Source organism: Amblyraja radiata, chromosome 11, assembly GCF_010909765.2.
Source record: "Amblyraja radiata isolate CabotCenter1 chromosome 11, sAmbRad1.1.pri, whole genome shotgun sequence".
Classification (NCBI taxonomy): Eukaryota; Metazoa; Chordata; class Chondrichthyes; order Rajiformes; family Rajidae; genus Amblyraja; species Amblyraja radiata.
In genome coordinates this window covers 13,966,090-13,985,923 of record NC_045966.1, presented here as the reverse complement: position 1 = coordinate 13,985,923, position 19,834 = coordinate 13,966,090, and the positions used below count along the sequence as shown (strand labels likewise).

The 19,834-nt window shown below is 39.9% G+C and overlaps 1 protein-coding gene across 2 annotated transcripts in view; it reads right to left on the bottom strand.

Annotated features, from left to right (window-relative positions):
- The window catches only part of fam114a2 (family with sequence similarity 114 member A2), a 28,520-nt gene continuing 8,686 nt past the window's right edge, over positions 1-19,834 (bottom strand). For both annotated transcript variants that reach the window (XM_033029362.1, XM_033029363.1), the window contains exons 4-14: positions 16,796-16,897; positions 15,774-15,874; positions 14,170-14,304; positions 11,890-12,063; positions 11,448-11,571; positions 9,679-9,764; positions 7,972-8,109; positions 7,555-7,694; positions 6,434-6,506; positions 6,000-6,053; positions 1-3,251 (exon numbers count right to left, since the gene is read on the bottom strand). In XM_033029362.1, the coding sequence (XP_032885253.1) occupies positions 3,150-3,251; positions 6,000-6,053; positions 6,434-6,506; positions 7,555-7,694; positions 7,972-8,109; positions 9,679-9,764; positions 11,448-11,571; positions 11,890-12,063; positions 14,170-14,304; positions 15,774-15,874; positions 16,796-16,897 (1,229 nt within the window). In that variant the 3' untranslated portion in view covers positions 1-3,149. The remainder of the gene's footprint in view (positions 3,252-5,999; positions 6,054-6,433; positions 6,507-7,554; positions 7,695-7,971; positions 8,110-9,678; positions 9,765-11,447; positions 11,572-11,889; positions 12,064-14,169; positions 14,305-15,773; positions 15,875-16,795; positions 16,898-19,834) is intronic.

The window sequence follows — 19,834 nt, the reverse complement described above, 5'->3', positions numbered from 1 at the left end:
CTAAATGTATTTCCATTTTAATGACCAAACAATGTAAATTACAGTTAATGTAAGTGAACAGCAGCACATTTTAAAACCGTATTTATATTTATTAATAATTTATATTCACCAACTATTAATCGGGCAGGTTGTTGCTCTGATGATTTACCCACAGTTTGGTAGGTTGGGCCTCGGAGCAGTGCCCATGGGCTTGGTTTGGGGCATTCAAATGTTGAACCACCACAATGCTGATGTGTGATGCTTGGTCCTCACTAGTGAGGAGCATGGAATTGCTTGCATGGGTTTCTTCATTTTGTCCTGATTTGGCATGCTCAGTCGCCCCTCCTTTTATTGAGACAGCCATTGCAAGTTTTCATGTCAATATACTGGAAGAAAGGGTGTATTAAAAACCCTAACCCCCCCCCCAATTATAAAAAATAATGATTATCCTACGTAGCATTGTGGTGATGATCCTACCCTGATCTTTGCTGCCATTCCTTGACAGTCTACAAAACTGATCCACAGACACCAATTTCTCTCTTCAATCACAGATGTTTCAATACACAGTGACCTATGAATTGAAAAATCTTGGATCTCCAAAGTTTCCAACAGTTGGACAAGGCACCATTGAGCTGATGAGCTGCTAGGCTGAAGTTGGACTTCTCACAGATCTCATTTAGGTTTCAGTAATCTGATCGATTGAAACCAAAAAATAACTATCAACTGGAATTTAGGAAACGTAGTTTACAGGATTCACATCTGGTGCCTCAGCATCACGGACACCGTAATCACAGCATGACAAGTTATAAGTGGTTGCAATTCTATCAGAGTAAGATGGTTGCAGACTCCAGCCACATTTCACACCCCGAGCACTTATTCTTGGCAGACTCTTAAGTGTCATGAAAGGTATTATTCTGTCAAAGGGTGAGGCTGACACCCACTGAGTTTCTCCTAGATGCTGCCTCACCCGCTGTGTTTCACCAGCATTTTTGTCTACCTGCGATTTTTCCAGCATCTGCAGTTTTTTCTTAAACATTCCGTCAAAGGGAATGTCTTTTGGTTGAGACGTTAAACGCAGACATTCTCAAATGTTCAAGTTCTATGGCATCATCTGAAGAATCAGGGTGCCCTCCAGAGTGTTCTGAACACCATTTATCTCTCAACCCATATTGCCATTCTTGACATCTTGCCACAAGACAATTGAGTTTCAGTGGCTACATCTGAGGAATTTAACTTACTGTAAAGAACAAAGTCACCCTGAAGTTTTGAGGTTTCACCAAGACAATTTCTATTACAATTATGGACAAGGAAATTTGTGATGAATAAATGTAGAAAGATGCCACAACATGATACGTTTAAAATAGGTGCAACTTTGCTTTTGTGGCCCGAGCCAATTAATCTCTGATATATTAATCCTCTAAACATAAACTAGTTAGGTGACACTCAAATTCAACAGATAGATTTCAACATGTAAACTGACAGCCACAATTCACTAATATCTCATGCACAACTGATTTATTAAGACAGCCTAATTAAATAAATACTACATGTAGTGGCTTAAAATAAATATGCAAATTACTCATGCCTGAATAAATCACAATTGACCAAAATTAATTAGTAAATTAAAAAAAAAACAACAAATTCATTGTTACTGAGGGAGCATTCTAAAGCTTTTAATATTTAAAAAAAATGCCAAAAAGGTCATGAAACAATTATTTGCACTTTTTAAAACAGGAGATACTCAAGTAAAGGTTCTCAAAAGGCACAAAATACCTAAATAGCGGTCAATACATTATAATGCTCCAGGTTTTTAAATTTAATTATGAGAAAAGTACATCATTGGAAACCACTGACATTACTTGAGATTACTAAATACCTAAGAGAATCTTATGTATTTCTCTACTCTGATGGCTGTCAATTGCATAAAATTGCAAATACATTTAAACTCTACCTAATAATTGCATTTTGCGATTAGGACACGGTTGTTCATAGTTTAAGTGTTAAACTGACTTTAAGATGGTAAAGGATTGCTGCTAAATATGCAAAATAATAGAACTCATTGTAATTCTCACCCACATCTAGGTTTTGGTGGAAATTAGTCTTATGACACAAGTTTTATAGATGTCAGAAATATATTTTCCCTGGGCTTATACCAAAACAACTTAAGGAATTAAATCGACCCTTGCATTTATAAATCACATCTTCCACTGAGAATTTTTTAAATGCACAGTACATTTTTCAAACAACAAGCCATTGTGTTTAAGCACAAGGTGTATTGATTGATTGAAAGGTACAGCATGGAAACAGGTCCTTCAGCCCACTGAGTCCACACTTTATTGCACTTTTCCATCAATTTACTACTTACAGCAGCCAATTAACAAATGTGGGAGGAAGCTGCAGCTCACAGGGAAAACGTGCAAACGCTTCGCAGGCAGCACCCAAGGTCTGAACTGCATTAGAGTCTCTTGTGCTATGAGAAAGCAGGTCTACCAGCTGCACCACTTTCCATGGAGTTGGAGTGGTATGTAGCAGATTCACAAATGAGGAGCATCGATTTCACTGTTGTGAATTTCTTTGGAAAGTTTGGGAGACAGTGATTACAAAAAAAAGTGCATAAAATTGCATTTAGTTAAATGACCAGCCAGTGATGACTGGCAAAATCAGAAATAAACGTGGTAGACTATTTCCACAAACATTTTCTGAATTATTTTACGATTTACATATAGTGTAAGCCAATATACATTTAATTCTGTATAAAGATCTGTAATGAAAAATAACTTATTGCTATTATACAGCTACAAATTTTAGTTCCATGAAAAGTCAATCTGGTAGGAATTATGAGAAACATTAAGTTTTCTTTCATGCATAGAAAAACTAAAACAAAGTTTGTGAAAATTTGGACAGAAAGATCATATGCTGGAGATTATGACACAAATATCTTAGTGCATTCTTATAATAGTGGCGTTTTTTTTAATAGAGAAAAGCTATTTACTTTTTATGCAGAGGTAAGCTACTTACCTTTTCCCTGCTCTCTGTTAAATCCCATCTCTCAACAAAAAACATGTTTTAAGTGTTACAAAAGGCATCCTAAAGGAATCCACACCAGCGACTGAATTTTTGGCAGACAATTCATGCAAACTTTTTATGTCATGGAAAGTTAGTTAAATGAGTCATTGCGCAGCTGTGTTCAAGCTGGTCTGGATTTGAGAAATTTGAAGAACTGGAAGTAGAAGCCGGAATGCATCCTGGATGTATGTTGCACTATTGGAGGCCTGTAAGAGAAGTTTGAACATTTTACAAAATACTGAAAGCAAGGCGTTCCTTTGGTCAGAAGAACAATTATTCACAAGCAGACTAGCACAGATGAACTTTGCAATTTTGTCTCCTTACACATGCTGCAAGATGAATTTTACTAAAGTAGATGATGCAAAGGTCTGAGCTTTAACCGAACATAATGAAACCACACATTTGTCTGTTTATTGAAAGCCCATAAAGGTTGTAGAGAAACAGAGAGATGTAACATTCATTGAAAAAGTCGTTATTAAAAAGTTGGGTATCCGAGAACAGCACGACATGCATTCTACAGAGGCCAAGGACCCAAAATGTTAACTGTTTGTCTCCCTATATGTGATGCCTGACCTGCTGAGTATTTCTGGCATTTCCTATTTTATGTATAGAAGTGTAGCAAAGATTTACCACAGTGATATCGAATATGCCAAGTTTCTACGATGAGAAACTGAGCAGATCGAGCCCGAGCTTTCTTCAGTTTAGATGAATGAGATACGATTATTATTGAAACAATATTTCTTAAACATAACAATTACATATTTCTCTTGTACATAAATATTCTTAAAGAATTTGACTGGGTAAATGTGGAGTTTCCATTCCTAGAACATTTGAATCGCCCGTCAGTGTTAAAATAAGGGTTGGCCATTCAGGACCAAACTGGACTAGAAATTTCTAATCGTGGTATTAGTGTAGGAAAAAAATGCTTTGAAGTATTTAAAAAAAAAAGAATTGCAGAGCAGACACGAGAGCCTGAACGGCCTGCTCCTGCTTCTATTTCTTACATTGCATTCTTACATAGTGCAAAAACATCTATCCTATGGAGTACAGCTGCTCCTCGACCTACGATGGGGTTACGTTCCGATAAACCCATCGTAAATCTAAAATCTCGTGTCAAAAACGCATTTAATACACTGCGATTACGCGACCAGAAGTGACGTGCGGCTCGCTGCCGTTGCCGAGTGTTTGCCGATCGTAAAGTCGAAACATCGTAAATCGGGGAGCACTGGAGTTGGAAATGTGATGGGATAGATAACTTTTTTGATTAACCCTCATCTTTTTGTGGCATGCCTTTAAAATAAATTGGATAAAGTTGCAAATGTCCTTCCTGGTATCCGATATACATGCTATCTCAGAAGCTTATTGTAGAAATCTAATTTATTTATAATCTGCCGCACATGTTGTAGTGATCTATAATAGAAACAAACTAAATCAGTCTTGACATCTTGCAAAACTTCGCATCTATATTTGCTAAATTTGGCTAAATCTTCAAAAGCTTCACTCCAAAGCAGACTTTGGTGAAGGCAAATGTTTGTAGGTGATTGTTTGAACTCCGAATAATGGGAGCGATGGAGTTTACCAACAGCCATCTGGCACATGTGACAATTAAATGTATCTTGAATCTTGAGCTTCTCCAGGTATCGGCCAATAAATGGCCATGCTTGCTGCAAAACCTTGTTTAACCAGTCTGCACGTTCGAGATCTTGGATCAATGTTTTTTTAAAGTCTAATGACTTCTATTATTTGCAGTATGATTTCCAAAACAACACAGATCACATGACCAGTAAAGCTACTATCCAAACAGGCACTGTGGTAAAATTTGCAGCCAACAGTTTGTCCGGCAAGGTTTCCTCTAAAACAGACTGATGGTTCTGAATATTGTTTTTTAAATGACTTCTATTAATAGTGTACATTTCAATTAAATGTTCACATAACTAAGATCTTGTATTTTTGTAGCGATGTGCATGTCATTTGAGTTTTCTTTTCGGCATGATTTTTAAAAAAAGTTAACGTTACTACCAAGAAATCCAATTTGCACACACAGTAAAGGCTCATAAGCAGGCATGAATAAATGATCAAGTTCTCTGTTTTTTGGTGGTGTTTAGGGGATAAATGTTAGTCAGAGCATGCCTTCTTCAAATAATGCTATGGAATATTTTATCTCCAGATATATTAGCTGGGTAGCATATTAATTTAACTTCTGATCTAAAATACATAGAAAAACATCCAACAGGATACATTCAAACTTTTTTTAATCCACAATCATTTGATTGTGTACAGTTTTGGTCTCCAAATCTGAGGAAGGACATTATTGCCATAGAGGGAGTGCAGAGAAGGTTCACCACTGATTCCTGGGATGTCAGGAATTTCATATGAAGAAAGACTGGATAGACTCGGCTTATACTCGCTAAAATTTAGGAGATTGAGGGGGGGGGGGATCTTATAGAAACTTACAAAATTCTTAAGGGGTTGGACAGGCTAGATGCAGGAAGATTGTTCCCGATGTTGGGGAAGTCCAGGACAAGGGGTCACAGCTTAAGGGTAAGGGGGAAATCCTTTAAGACCGAGATGAGAAAAACATTTTTCACACAGAGTGGTGAATCTCTGGAACTCTCTGCCACAGAAGGTAGTTGAGGCCAGTTCATTGGCTATATTTAAGAGGGAGTTAGATGTGGCGCTTGTGGCTAAAGGGATCACGGGGTATGGAGAGAAGGCAGGTACGGGATACTGAGTTGGATGATCAGCCATGATCATATTGAATTGCGGTGCAGGCTCGAAGGGCCGAATGGCCTACTCCTGCACCTATTTTCTATGTATCTATGTTTCTATGATTGAGGCAATAGTAGTAAAGTTCAATCAACCATGTGCAAAGGCAGAATAATTTTGGTTTACATTAGAAATTTAATTACTGTAGTTCCTTTATAAGCAAAGCTCATATATTGAATTAAATTTACCTCCAAAAATACTCCAGTAATTAATGGATTAAGAATGTCAACTTTCTCTTTAGCCTGTAAAGAAAATAGAAGATATTTTACATTTATATACAAAGATAAACATTTCCATAATTTTATATATTTTTAATAACTAGACATTAGTAAAGAAACTTAAATTAATTGAATTTTGGAATTATAAACACATATTCTGTGGTTTTGTGCAAAAAAGCAGACAAACTTCTAGTACTTTCACCTTAGGATTTTCTTCCATCCGGAAAAAGGTGGCTTTACAAATCAGATCAACTACTGAAATATCCCAAATAAATAAGCTGCTTGAGGTCATGGAATGTAATGCAAAGTCACATGGAAGTCAATAGTGGTAATTTACATTATAGCACCCGTTTCTTCAACAGTTTTTTTTATAAAGTTCTGCAAAAGGTGATGTTTCTTCTTACCCCTATTATTGTTAAACAAGTAGTAAACTGTTTCGAAAGAGTAGCCATTTCCTTACACAAGACGACAGTCAATCTGTGGAGAAAAACTGAAATTAGGAAAAATGTTCCACAACAAAGTGTTAAAGCTTTGTAGTCTATTTTCTTCCTCCATCTAATATTTTGTTAATCTGTATTATTCATTGGGGGCGAGGGAAAAGCGTAGGAGTAATTCAATAAGTGTAGGAAGGAACTGCAGATGCTGGTTTAAACCAAAGATAGACACAAAAAGCTGGAGTAACTCAGTAGGACAGGCAGCATCTCTGGAGAGAAGGAATGGGTAACCTGAAGAAGGGTCTCGATCCGAAACATCACCCATTCCTTCTCTCCAGAGATGCTGCCTCTCCTGCTGAGTTACTCCAGCTTTGTGTGTCTATCTTCAGAGTAATTCAATAAATTAGGTGTTTCCGGGGATTGGAAATTATATGTTGCATTAATTTGCGTGCACTGAGAACTTGGAATTTTGCAGCAACTGAGAGTTCTAAATTATTAGACACTGTCCAGGTAGCCAGAATAATATCACATATCGCCTCAGAAAACATCTATTCATTCAGAAAACAGAGCTGCGGTAAAAATCACAGCCTTTAAGTATCAAGTTCAATGCATGCTACAGTCTAAAAATACTTTCTAAAATGGAATTGCCAGAACCAGAGATCTGACTTCGCCGTCCCATTTTGTTAAAGTCACCAAAAAAAAGACCAATTAAGGCATTTTAATGATTAATTAGGCCATTTAAAATATCACTGACCATTTTCATTAGATTTATACGGTGAAAATGGGTCTTGCTTGGCATGAGTGCCTCATATTATGCTTTTGGAAACAATTGTTTGGGAGCACGTAAAACGTTTTGTCAATTTAAAAACAAGCATCTTATCATCCAAAGCCAAGTTCGTTTGTTAGGTGTATGAATCGTCAAGCTATATTATTCTTCCTCACACCGTAATAGAACTTGCGCCAAATTAGGATTCAGGTTGTCATTAGTTTTCTTTTAAAGTGCACGTGTTTCTATTTATACCAGCAAGCAACCATTAAAATTCTGCAGCAATCTACTTCTGCATATTTTGGAAAAGTTTAAAATGTCATACTTAGACAGAGTTTTGGCACGATCCAATGCCCCCACGTCTTGGTTCTGGCTGTGAAGAATTAGTACTGCCACTTTATGGAACTGTTCAATGGATCGAGCAGTGAGCTCAGCCAAACTTCTTACAGCTGATGTATGGATATTCTGTGAGGCATACAGACAGAAATGATATCCCTGTGCTTAATTAAGTCATATAAACAAGACAAAGCAAACCAAAAGATTTTATTGAAAACTATATGGCAGATCCTGAGATTTAATTGGAGACTTTTATCTTCCCTTTTACAATATGCTTCAGGATAGAAAAAAAACAAAAAGAAAATCACAAAAATAGGGTTTAAGGCACATAATTATTTGTGGTTTAATATTGATGCATTTTGGGGCACTTATGCTTAAAGCTTTAAAGAGTGTGTAGTTTCATTACCGCAACTGAAACTTTGTGATCTTTATTCAAGCCATCACATGGAGACTTCTCATCTTGGTCTTTTTTCTCTTGTTCTTCTGATATAATTTCTATTTGAGACCTTACTTCAATTATGCATTCATTCGCGTTCTTTCTCACCTGAAAGAAATGTGATTTTTTAAATTATTCAGAACAAAACTTCACTAAAGATTCAACATGAAGCAAATTAGGATGCTCGGAATATGTTGTGCTTACATTAATGAACCAAAGATGTCATGGTGCCGAACATGGAAAGTATTTCGCTTGACTTAATCGGATATGACAAAAAAATGGATTATTTTCCTGAAGATTAAATAATGGGTGAGGTTCTCAGAGGATATTATTACTATTTATTCCGTGGATAAAAACCTGATCACTCAGAAACCTGGAAAAGTTATTTGTGACGTCTTGAGGACAGTCCATATTTCAGTCGATTAAGTTCTTGATTCCCCCAAATGTATGAATAAATCTATTGGATCTGATCAGGTATATCCAAGAACACTGTGGGAAGCTCAGGAAGAAATTCCAGGAACCCTGGCTGAGATATACAAATCATCAATACATACGGGCAAGGTGCTGGACGGTGGCTAACACTTGTCTCTATTTAAGGTGGATTACAAAGACAAACCTCGGAACCATAGAACAGCAAGTCCAACATCTGAGATAAGCAAGTTACTGGAGAGGACTCCGAGGAATAAGCTATACATATTTGGAAAAACAAAGGTTGATTAGATATAGTCAGCATGGGTTTGTGGTTGGGAGATAACCTCTTCAGTTTAGTTTAGAGATACAGCGCGGAAACAGGTCCTTCGGCCCACCGGGTCCGCGCCAACCAGCGATTCCCGCACATTAACACTATCCTAAGACGTACAGGTTTGTAGGTTAATTGGCTTGGTAAATGTAAAAATTATCCTTAGCGGGTGTAGAATAGTGTTAATGTGCAGGGATCGCTGGTCGGCACGGACCCGGTGGGCCGAAGGGCCTGTTTCCGCGCTGTATCTCTAAACAAAACTAAACTGCTGCCATGACCTCTCATGAATTTGATTGACTTTTTTTTTTTTAAAGTAACCAAGAAGGTTGATAAGGGCAGGGTGCCGACATGCATTATATGGACTTCAGCAAGGCTTTTGATAAGATTCCGCATGGCAAGCTGCTCTGGAAGGTTAGATTGTATGGGTTCCAGGGAGAGCTAGTTAACTGGATGTAGAATTTACTTAATGGTGGGAAACAAAGATTGGTGGTGGAAGTGGAAGATAGTTTTTCAGACTTGAAGAGTGGTGTGCCTTGGGGTTTGGTGCTGGGCCCAATGCCGTTTGTGGCTTATGTCAATGGTTTGGATGAGAATGTGCAAGGCACAAATAGTAAGTTTGCAAGATTTAAATTAACAGAAAATTGGGACAGGTGCAAGGATACGAAACATTTAGAGGGACATAGCCTAAAAACAGGAAAATGGGACTAGTTTATATAGGGCATCTTGGTCAGCATGATGAATTGGGCCAAAGGGCTCGTTACTGTACTGTACGACTGATTCTAAATGGTTGTTTTTTTCTTCAGTTCATTACCAGATTAAAACCATTTCAATAACAGAAACCCTTTTGTGCAAATATTTACAATAAGTGGAAGACACTTTACAGTAAGTGAATTGTTTCCCCCCATAAAAGAACTGAATCGGTCAGAAAATACACTTACTTTGCCTATTTTATCAGATGTTACAGCTAAATGCAGCTCTGATAACAACTCAGACATTTCTTCCACAAATCTAGACCCATCATCTCCTGCAAAACATATCAAAGTAACCTTAAGTTGTGTAAAACATTTTTTTCAGGATGACATTGGCAAAGCTTATTTATTGTTCCTTTCTATCTGCTCTGAAGGCACCTAGAGTCAATACATGAAGTGGCTTTAAAAATATGGTAATGAATGCTGGATCAGATGGACATATAACAATTACAGCACGGAAACAGGCCATCTCGGCCCTACAAGTCCGTGCCGAACACTTATTTTCCCCTAGTCCCATCTACCTGCACTCAGACCATAACCCTCCATTCCTTTCCCATCCATATACCTATCCAATTTATATTTAAATGATAAAATTGAACCTGCCTCCACCACTTCCACTGGAAGCTCATTCCACACAACTACCACTCTCTGAGTAAAGAGACATAGTTGGACCTTCCTAGGTTAGATTTAGTACTGTCACTTGTACTGAAGAGCATTGATAAGCTTTTTTGTAAGTTGTCCAAACAGGTCAGATGTACCATAAATAGATATCCAAGCTCAGATACAATAGAGTGAAGGGGAAACTAGAGCAGAATATAGTTCCCAGCATTGTAGCACATTAGCAGAGTACAATGTGCTCTATGGGGTAGAGGCAAAGCCCACCTTCTTGAAAGGCAGGTCAACCAGTTGAATTTATGATATCCAGTAGCATTCAATGTCCTTTTTCTTGTTGCCAGTTCATAAAAATAGTGAATTGCCATATGTTATGTGCTCACAATTTCTGGACAAGCCCTGTACCACAACCAGTTTCACCCTCAAAGCCAAAAAATTACCAGGTAAGCATGCTAGTTTGCTGAGAGAAGCAAGGGTGAAGTTGAAGAGACTAAGGCATAATCTTTTAGTCCTCCTTGAAGGAATAATACCAGAAACACTGGTGAATTACAAATATTACAAAATGATGGGATACACAAACCTGATACAAGAGGTCAGTTAGTGATAGGAAATTCTCACATTCCCACTGGGAGGAGAATTGGTTAGTAAGAACGTCCAGTTGTCCAGAGAAATGGCTGTCTAATCCAGCCATCTAGTTATTTGATGGAGGTGACAGAGTTCATGAAATTAATGTAAATGTCGTAGAAATAAATTTCCATAAGGATAACAAGACTACACTGCAAGGTTATTCAAAAACCCGACAATTGAGATTAAGCCAATAGTTTGGGTAATGTTGGCAAGGCAATGAAAACAGGAACTTTTCCAGAACAGTTGTATTTTTTTGACAAAAGACCAGCCAGTAATAATACAAGAGTTAGTTTTTCTTTTCTTGTAAATAAAAGGTTGTACATAGTACCAAGCTTGCAGTAAATAGTGACTGAGATTGTGGGACAGTGAAGTGGGCACAAAGATGATGAACATGGCATTCATGTGTAAAGAGATGGTTGTGGGAAGAACAACATGGAGAGGCAGTGCAACCCAAATGTTGCTGTTTATGAAATTTACAAATTATTTTAAAAGGAGGTATAGCAAGTTAATAAGATCGTTAAACCAGGCCATGGGACAGCTAATTCTGCAGACAGAGAACTGAATATAAAAGATAGCAAGAAATGTATGCCAAACTTTTATACATTTCTGCTGAATGACACATAATTTCAAACTAATGATAAAGATCATAAAGAGTCTGGGGAAAACTACACACAATCAATAAAAAAACCTGACTGCCCACCAAACACCTTTTGTTGTACCTTCACTCTCCACTTCTTCCTCATCATCAAATTCAAACGAAGAAAACGCTTCTGTAATTGTTTCCAACTCCTCCTTCAGCTTTTCAACTTCTTCTCCAGACAGAGAATTAATCACTGATTTAACCTACAGAAAGTAACAAACGTCCCTTACATGAATAGCTAAAGAATGCAGTTAGCATTAGGCATGCTAAGTCAAAGTGTATATTTTAATGAAATTGACACAAGTACATAGAGCACATTAAAACAAACATGAAGAGGATTATTAAATAAGACTCCAATACATTTTCAATATTAGCATAACCTATGAACTTAATGATGGCAAAATAATGTGGCATTTCTGGGTCATCTAATAAAGTACCATCCTGAATAGGTGATCTGCATTCAAATTCAAAAACAAATCTGGCAATAACACAAAAAAAATAAAATATTTTTGCTTATTTACCTTTACTTCACTTTCATTTGACAAAATCTCCAATGCTTCCAGATGGGACAGACCTTGAAACTCATCGAACAAAATTCCATAATTAGCCTTCTTTTCTGCAGCTGTTGAACATTCATCAGCTGTTTGATATTGTTGCTGTTGTTGTTCTTCTCTTTCTTTCGCTTCCCGCAGAACCTGCATAAAATAAAATTATAATTATAAAATCAATATAAAGCAGTATAATCTCCAGGACCGCCTCCTGTATAGGAAAGTGGAGTATGAGACAATGCTTACTTAGGTGTGGTGTGCCTCAGGCATCGGGGCTGGGCCCATTGCTGTTTGTGGTTTATTCCCTCTTGTTTTAACCCTCTTTTCCCAGTGCCCCACATAGATGCTCATCCATTTCTCCCGTTATCCCACCCACCCTTTCCCCTGCTCCTTTCCACGCGTATCCCTTCCTCCAGCTTCACACTTCATGCCTCATCTTTCGTCTTCTTTTCATCTCTGGCCTTCATCCACTCATCTGCCTATCAAACCCCGTTTGTATTCAATTTATTGTCATTGTCTCAATTAGAGACAACGAAATGAATTTCCCGTACAGGCAGTATCATAAAAATAAATAAATAATAAATAATAAAACATATTAAAAATATAATTGAATTTAAAAAAAGCACAAACACAGAAAGTCCACGACACAACATAACATAAATGGCACCAAGGTGAGGAAGGCACCATAGTCCAGCCAGCCTCCCCTCAGTTCTTCCCAGATGTTCATCCGTGGTCTGGGCCTTCCGGGCACCCGCAGTCGCCGCCCTGGGTGGCCCGATGTCCAGGCCCTCACGCCGGGCTGGTGGAACGCCGACGCCGAACCCCGACGGTGAACATCCTCCTCCTCAGCGGCCCGTCACCCATCACTCACATAGGTTTGTCAAGCCCCGGTCTCTTACAGAATCTGACCCCACCCCTCATCACAATCAGTCAGAATAAGGGTCCCAACCCAAAAAGGCACCTATCCATCTCCTTCAAAGATGCTGCCTGACCCACTCAGTTATTCCAGCACTGTCTTTTTCATCTGTGGTTCCGTGCATCTCTATAAAGATGGCAGATTGCATTAAAGTGCCATGGCTGAATTAGTCAATTATTGTTCTATTTTTAATATTAATCTGCCCTCTGATATGTTTAGTTTCGTTTAGAGATACAGCACGAAACAGGCCCCTTCGGCCCACACCGACCAGCGATCCCTGCACATTAACACTATCTTACACCCACTAGGGACAATTTTTACATTTACCAAGCCAATTAACCTACAAACCTGTACTTCTTTGGAATGTGGGAGGAAATCAAAGATCTCTGAGAAAACCCACGCAGGTCACAGGGAGAATGTACAAACTCCTTACAGACAGCACCCGTAATCGGGGTTGAGCCCGGGTCTCCAGTGCTGCATTCGCTGTAAAGCAGCAACTCTACCACTGTGCTACTGTGACTATTCTGGCACTTAATAAAAAAAGATTAAACAATAAGTGCAGGAGTAGGCCATTTGGCCCTTCGAGCCAGCACCGCCATTCAATGTGATCATGGCTGAGTTGGATTATCAGCCATGATCATATTGAATGGCGGTGCAGGCTCGAAGGGCCGAATGGCCTACTCCTGCACCTATTTTTTATGTTCCTATGTGATCATCCCCAATCAGTACCATGTTCCTGCCTTCTCCCCATATTCAATTCAATTCAATTCAATTCAACTTTAATGTCATTGCACAAATACTGAGTATGGGTACAACGAAATGCAGTTTTGCGTCAGTCCGTAGTAGTAGTGCATATAGAAATTTAAAAAAAAGAAGATACAGAATAATCAAAAATACAGAATAATTAAACAATGTGGACGGAGGGACTGGAGAAATCTATCGGCGGGACTCCGAGTTCAGCAATGTGATTGTATAATTGTAGAAGCTGTTCCTCATCCTGCTGGTACGAGACCTGAGGCTCCTGTACCGTCTCCCTGATGGGAGGAGGGCAAACAGTCCATGGTTAGGGTGGGAGGGGTCTTTAATGATCTTCCCAGCCCGTCTCAGACACCGATTTCGGTGGAGGGCATCCATGGCAGGGAGCGGGGCACCGATGATGTGCTGCGCGGTTTTCACCATCCGTTGTAGTGCCTTCCTGTCCGCAACCTGTCCATATCCCCTGACTGCTATTTTTAAGAGCCCTATCTAGCTCTCTTGAAAGCATCCAGAGAACCTGCCTCCACCACCCTGAGATTAATTATTTTCATTTAGTCACTGCAAAAAAATTGAGCATGTACCTGGGATAATGTGGTTGTTCTATACATTAGGCCTCGTGTTTTCTTGAATCCAGGATCTCCTTCTGCGATAACGTCCATGGTTTTTTTACCAATGAACTCAAGAGCATCCAAACCACCACTTAGTACAGTTTTTCCCTGAAAATAAAGTTAGCAATATTTACATCATATCATCCAAGTATGTAGATTAACTTTTAATTAAACACATTCAATAAATTTAAGAGGACAGTGTTGTAGTAACTCAGCGGGTCAGGCAGCATCTCTGGAGAACATGGATAGGTGACATTTCAGGTCAGCATCTGCAGTTCCTTGTTTCTTTAATGAATCTAATGTCAGTTCAGTTGGGTTTTTAAAACTCTCTCTAATCTAATTAAAATATGAAATTAATTATTTTAGTGGATTTATCATTGCATTTAGCCTCACTCTGCCATTGGAGGAGACCTAGGACAGAAAGGTCAGTGTGGGAATTGAAGGCGAATTAAAGCGTTTAGCAACGGGGAGGTAAGATAGGTCCAGGAGGACTGAACGAAGGTGTTCAACGAAACGATCGCCCAGTCTACGTTTGGTCTCGCAGACGTACAAGAGTCCACATCTTTAACAACCGATACAGTAGCTGAGGTTGGAGGAGGTGCAAGTGAACCTCTGAAAGGACTGTTGGGGTCCCTGGACAGAGTTGGGGGAGAATGTATAGGGACAGGTGTGGCATCTCCAGCAGTTGCAGGGAAAGGTATCTGGGGAGGGGGTTGTTTGGGTGGAAAGGGACAAGTTAACCAGGGAACTGCGAAGGAAAAGGTCTCTGCGGAAGACAGAAAGAGGTGGAGATACGAAGATATGACTAGTGGTGCGATCCTGTTGGAGGTGGCGAAAACATCAGAGGATTATGTGTTGTATGTGATGGCTGATGGGGTGAAAGGTAAGGACTAGGGGTAAGGACTATCTTTAAGAAAAGGTTTGTCTGAAATATAAACATATCTTGCTACTTATTTTAGCACGAGGTTAGACAATAGAGTAGACCATTCGGCCCTTCGAGCCGGCACCGCCATTCAACGTCATCATGGCTGATCATCCACAATCAGTACCCTGTTCCTGCATTCTCTCCATATCCCTTAACTCCGCTAGCCATAGAGCTCTGTCTAACTCTCTCTTGAAAGCATCCAGAGAACCAGCCTCCACCGGCCTCTGAGGCAGAGAATTCCACAGACTCATAACTCTGTGTGAAAATAAAGGTTCCATAAATAATTACTCAAAAACTGCCTAACAAATGACTCCACTAGTATTTGGATTGCTTTATAGGCACTGTTTGGAAAAATGACATATGTGAAGGGGGTAGTCCATTTAGGACTGAGATGAGGAAAAACGTTTCCACCCAGAGAGTTGTGAATCTGTGGAATTCTCTCCCACACAAGCCAATGGAGGCTAATTCACTGGATGTTTTCAAGAGAGTGTTAGATATCAGAGAGTTAGATAACAGAATCAAGGGATATGTGAAGAAAGCAGGAACAGGATACAGATTTTAGATGATCAGCCATGATCATATTGAATGGCGGTGCTGGCGCAAGGGGCCTACTCCTGCACCTATTTTCTATGTTTCTATGACCCATACTCACCGTGCTTTGTACTGCACTTGTTATGGTAGAAAACACCCCAAACGCTCCACTGGTTGGGGAGGAGGTTCCACTTTCAGTTTTAGGGCCTTCTTCAGAGTTTTCTGGAAAGCAAACAGTACTGCAGAAATTAAAATGATTTACTCAAATCAAGTTGAGCACATATCATGTTATAACACCAATACAACGAAGCGCAGATCCTTAATTACTTGCATTTACATGGTCCTCTTTGCTTAATTACTTCAAAGTGGAAACCTAACAAGGTGGCATTCTTGTGCAGCTGGTAAAGTAACAGTCTCACAGGGCAGTGACCCAGCTCACACCCGAACTGTGGTGATGTTTGTATGGAGCTTGTATGTTGTCCAAGTGACTGTATTGGCTTCCCCACGGATGCTCACTTCCTTCCACATTCCCAACTTTATGGTCGGTAGTTTAATTGGCTACTGTAAATTGTCTCTGGTGTGTAGGTAGGCGAGTGACAGAATTTGCAGAAAGTTGATGAGAATATGGGAAGAATGAAATGGAATTATGTAAGATGGGTTCAATGGTGCTTCATGACTGGCATGGACCCATGTCTGTGGTGAGTGACTGCCTGACCATCCTTGCAGATGCGAGATGGCTCACTGTTGTCAACAGTGCTTAGCAAGCTCTGGGAAGAAAGCCTTATCTGCCAGCAGCAAAAAGTCCCAGTAAATACATCCACTTGCAAGCTTGAAGCCTTAGCATGTAGCATCTAGTCCTCTCAATGACTATATCACTGGCCTGGTTAGTTCAGATTTGCTGGTTATTCACTAGGCTTCTCCAGTTGTCAGTGAGAATGCTTAATTTCTTGAGATCTTGCACCTTAAAAGAGGGGCTTTATAATGTTTCATAAGTAATGTATAGTAAAAACAGGTAGAACTGAGGATTTTGTAGCCCAAAAAGCATGGTGTCATTTGCATCATTATCCTTCGTCATGTCCTCTATTTTAATCATTAACGGACATTAACGTTTCATAATTTGGAACGCCATTTTCAAGTGATCACCTTTGTCCCCTTCAGACAGTCTTGTTTCTGCTGAAACCTCCGTAGGGCTGGGAATCCCAAGAGAGGACTCGGCTTTTTCAATCACGTGGGAAATTCCATGACCTACAGTAGTAACAAAAGAGGTTAAAAGGTTATTAAGTTTAAAAACAAACTAATTAGTTTCAGTCCAAGGAGAGCAGAGATTACCTCAGCTTTTACCAACTCAACATTGGCAAACAACTTGCTGCGAAAATCAGCAATCACAGTCACATTTTGAAAGCGTATCTTGCTTTAGAGCTGGCAACCAAGTTACTGTGAGGATCCTACTCTGTTTTGCTGGATGAATTTAACATTCTTAATGTCTGTAACTTCTACAGAAGGATTTCAGATGACAAACCTAACGATCAGTAATCCATTTTCCGGCTGCACCTGTCCTGCTCTCTTATTTCCTACTGCCATATTAAAAGAAGCAACTAAAAGCAAGTCTTTCAAAACGAATTCAATATATTTAGCATGAATGCAATGAAGAGCTGTCAGGTATTGCACTGTTTCAGGACCCTCCCGACTGGAATTTAAGATTCAATAAGCAATATCAAGATCTGAAACAATTATAAAATAAAGACATCTTTAAATCCGAACCTTTCTCACCCCCCCCACCAAAAAAATCTGAAACCAACTCAAAAAGATTATTCAAAAACGAATTTTGTGAACATGCTGTCAATCTACGATTAACTGAGATAGCTTGGCAATATTCCAGTCTCCACCTGACTATCATCATGCACTTTTTGTAAGGTGATCACTCCATCCACAATAAGCATTATTAAACTTTTAACATCAAGGTGTTTCGCGATCAGCATGCCATAATCAGACACAATGTCCCATGAACAAATTCATGCTGGCTATACCTAATCAGTTTGTGTCAATCCAAGTACTAGTAGATTTCATCCCTCAGAATCCCCTCCAGTAACTTACCCAAGCTCACTGGTTTGACATTCCCAGACATCTACTTGCTACCCATCTTAAATAATGGCATAACAGTTGCCACCTTCCAGGTCACAATTTCATCCGAAGCTTTCCACAAAATCCAAGGATGTACTTGGTCAGGCCCTGGAGACTTATCCACCATAACGTGGATTAAGACAGCCAATACAACCTTTTTGGTAGTTCATGAATGATCTAAGACGTCACAACTCATTTGCCTACAATCCTTAGCTTCCATCATTTAAATTTTCATTTTAAATTGGAAATATTCATTGGAAAGCAGTGACAGGAGTGGTCAAAGTCAGCATGGATTTACGAAGGGAAGCATGTTTGATTAATCTTCTGGAATTTTTTTGGGAATGTAACAAGTAGAATGGATAAGGGAGAGCCAGTGGATGTGGTGTATCTGGACTTTCAAAAAGCCTTTGACAAGGTCCCACACAAGAGATCAGTGCACAAAATTAGACTACATGGTATTGGGGGTAGAGTATTGACATGGATAGAGAACTGGTTGGCAGACAGGAAGCAAAGAGTAGGAATTAATGGGTCCTTTTCGGAATGGCAGGCAGTGACTCAAGACTCTGTGCTGGAACCCCAGATATATACAATATATATTAACGATTTAGACGATGGAATTAAATGTGACATCTCCAAGTTTGCGGATGACATAAAGCTGGGTGGCAGTGTGAGCTGCGATAAGAATGCTATGAGGCTGCAGGGCGACTTGGATAGGTTGGGTGAGTGGGCAAATGCAGTATAACATGGATAAATGTGAGATTATCCACTTTGATGGCAAGAACAGGAAGGCAGATTATTATCTGAATTATATCAGATTAGGAAAAGGGGAGGTGCAACAAGACCTGCTTGTACATCAGTTACGGAAAGTAGACACGCAGGTACAGCAGGCAGTGAAGAAAGCTAATGGCATGTTGGCCTGCATTGCGAGAGAATTTGAGTTTAGGAGCAAGGAGGTCCTACTGCAGTTGTACAGGGCCCTGGTGATACCGCAGCTGATTTTGGTCTCCTAATTTGAGGAAGGACATTATTGCTATTGAGAGAGTGCAGCGTAGGTTCACCAGGTTAATTCCCAGGATGGCGGGACTGATGTATGATGAAAAAAATGGGTCGACTGCGCTTGTATTCACTGAAATTTAGAAGGATGAGAGGAGATCTTATAGAAATGTATAACATTCTTAAAGGATTGGACAGGCTAGATGCATGAAAAATGTTCCTGATGTTGGACGAGTCCAGAACCAGGGGTCACAGTTTAAGAATAAGGCATAGGCCATTTAGGACTGAGATGAGAAAAAACTTTTTCAGCCAGTGAGTTGCGAATCTGTGGAATTCTCTGCCATGGAAGGCAGTGGGGGCCAATTCACTGGATGTTGTCAAGAGAGTTAGATTTAGCTCTTTGGGCTAAATGAATCAAGAGATATGGGGAAAAAGGCAGGAACAGGGTATTGATTTTAGATGATCAGCCATCATCATGATCCTATTTTTCTATGTTTCTATTAAAGGGAATCAAATATGGGGTTAATGAAGCAAAGTGATTTTTTTTTTACCTCAGTTTTCGGCAAGAACCAAAAGACTTAAGGGCCTGTCCCACCAGCATTCGATTGCATGGGTCTAGCGCGACCAAACGTGGTCGTTTGAGGCGTTTAGCAGCATGGGGCCGGTCCCAATTTGAACCGCGGAGGCGTATGGAGTTGTGCGGGGCTGGTCCCGACATCATACTCACTAATCAGCTGGGCAGGAGCCAGGCTGACTGAATTTGGACGTCGCACGGTGTCAGGCGGTGACGTTATCACGCAACGGCACGCCGAGCGGTGACGTCATCGCGCAATGCCACGTGCTAGGCCTACGCCGTCAAGACGCTGCGTACAACGTCAAGATGCTGCGTATGCCCATCGAGACGCCCTCAATGCACCTGCGGGCCGTCAGGCCGTTGGCGCGCGGGGTTTTCAGACTGCAAGATTTTTGGAGCCCCGCGCAATGTCGAGACCAGCCCCACCCAACTCCAAACGTCTCCACACTTGGAAGTGGGACCGGCCCCGCGAGGCCGTACGCCTCAAGCAACCA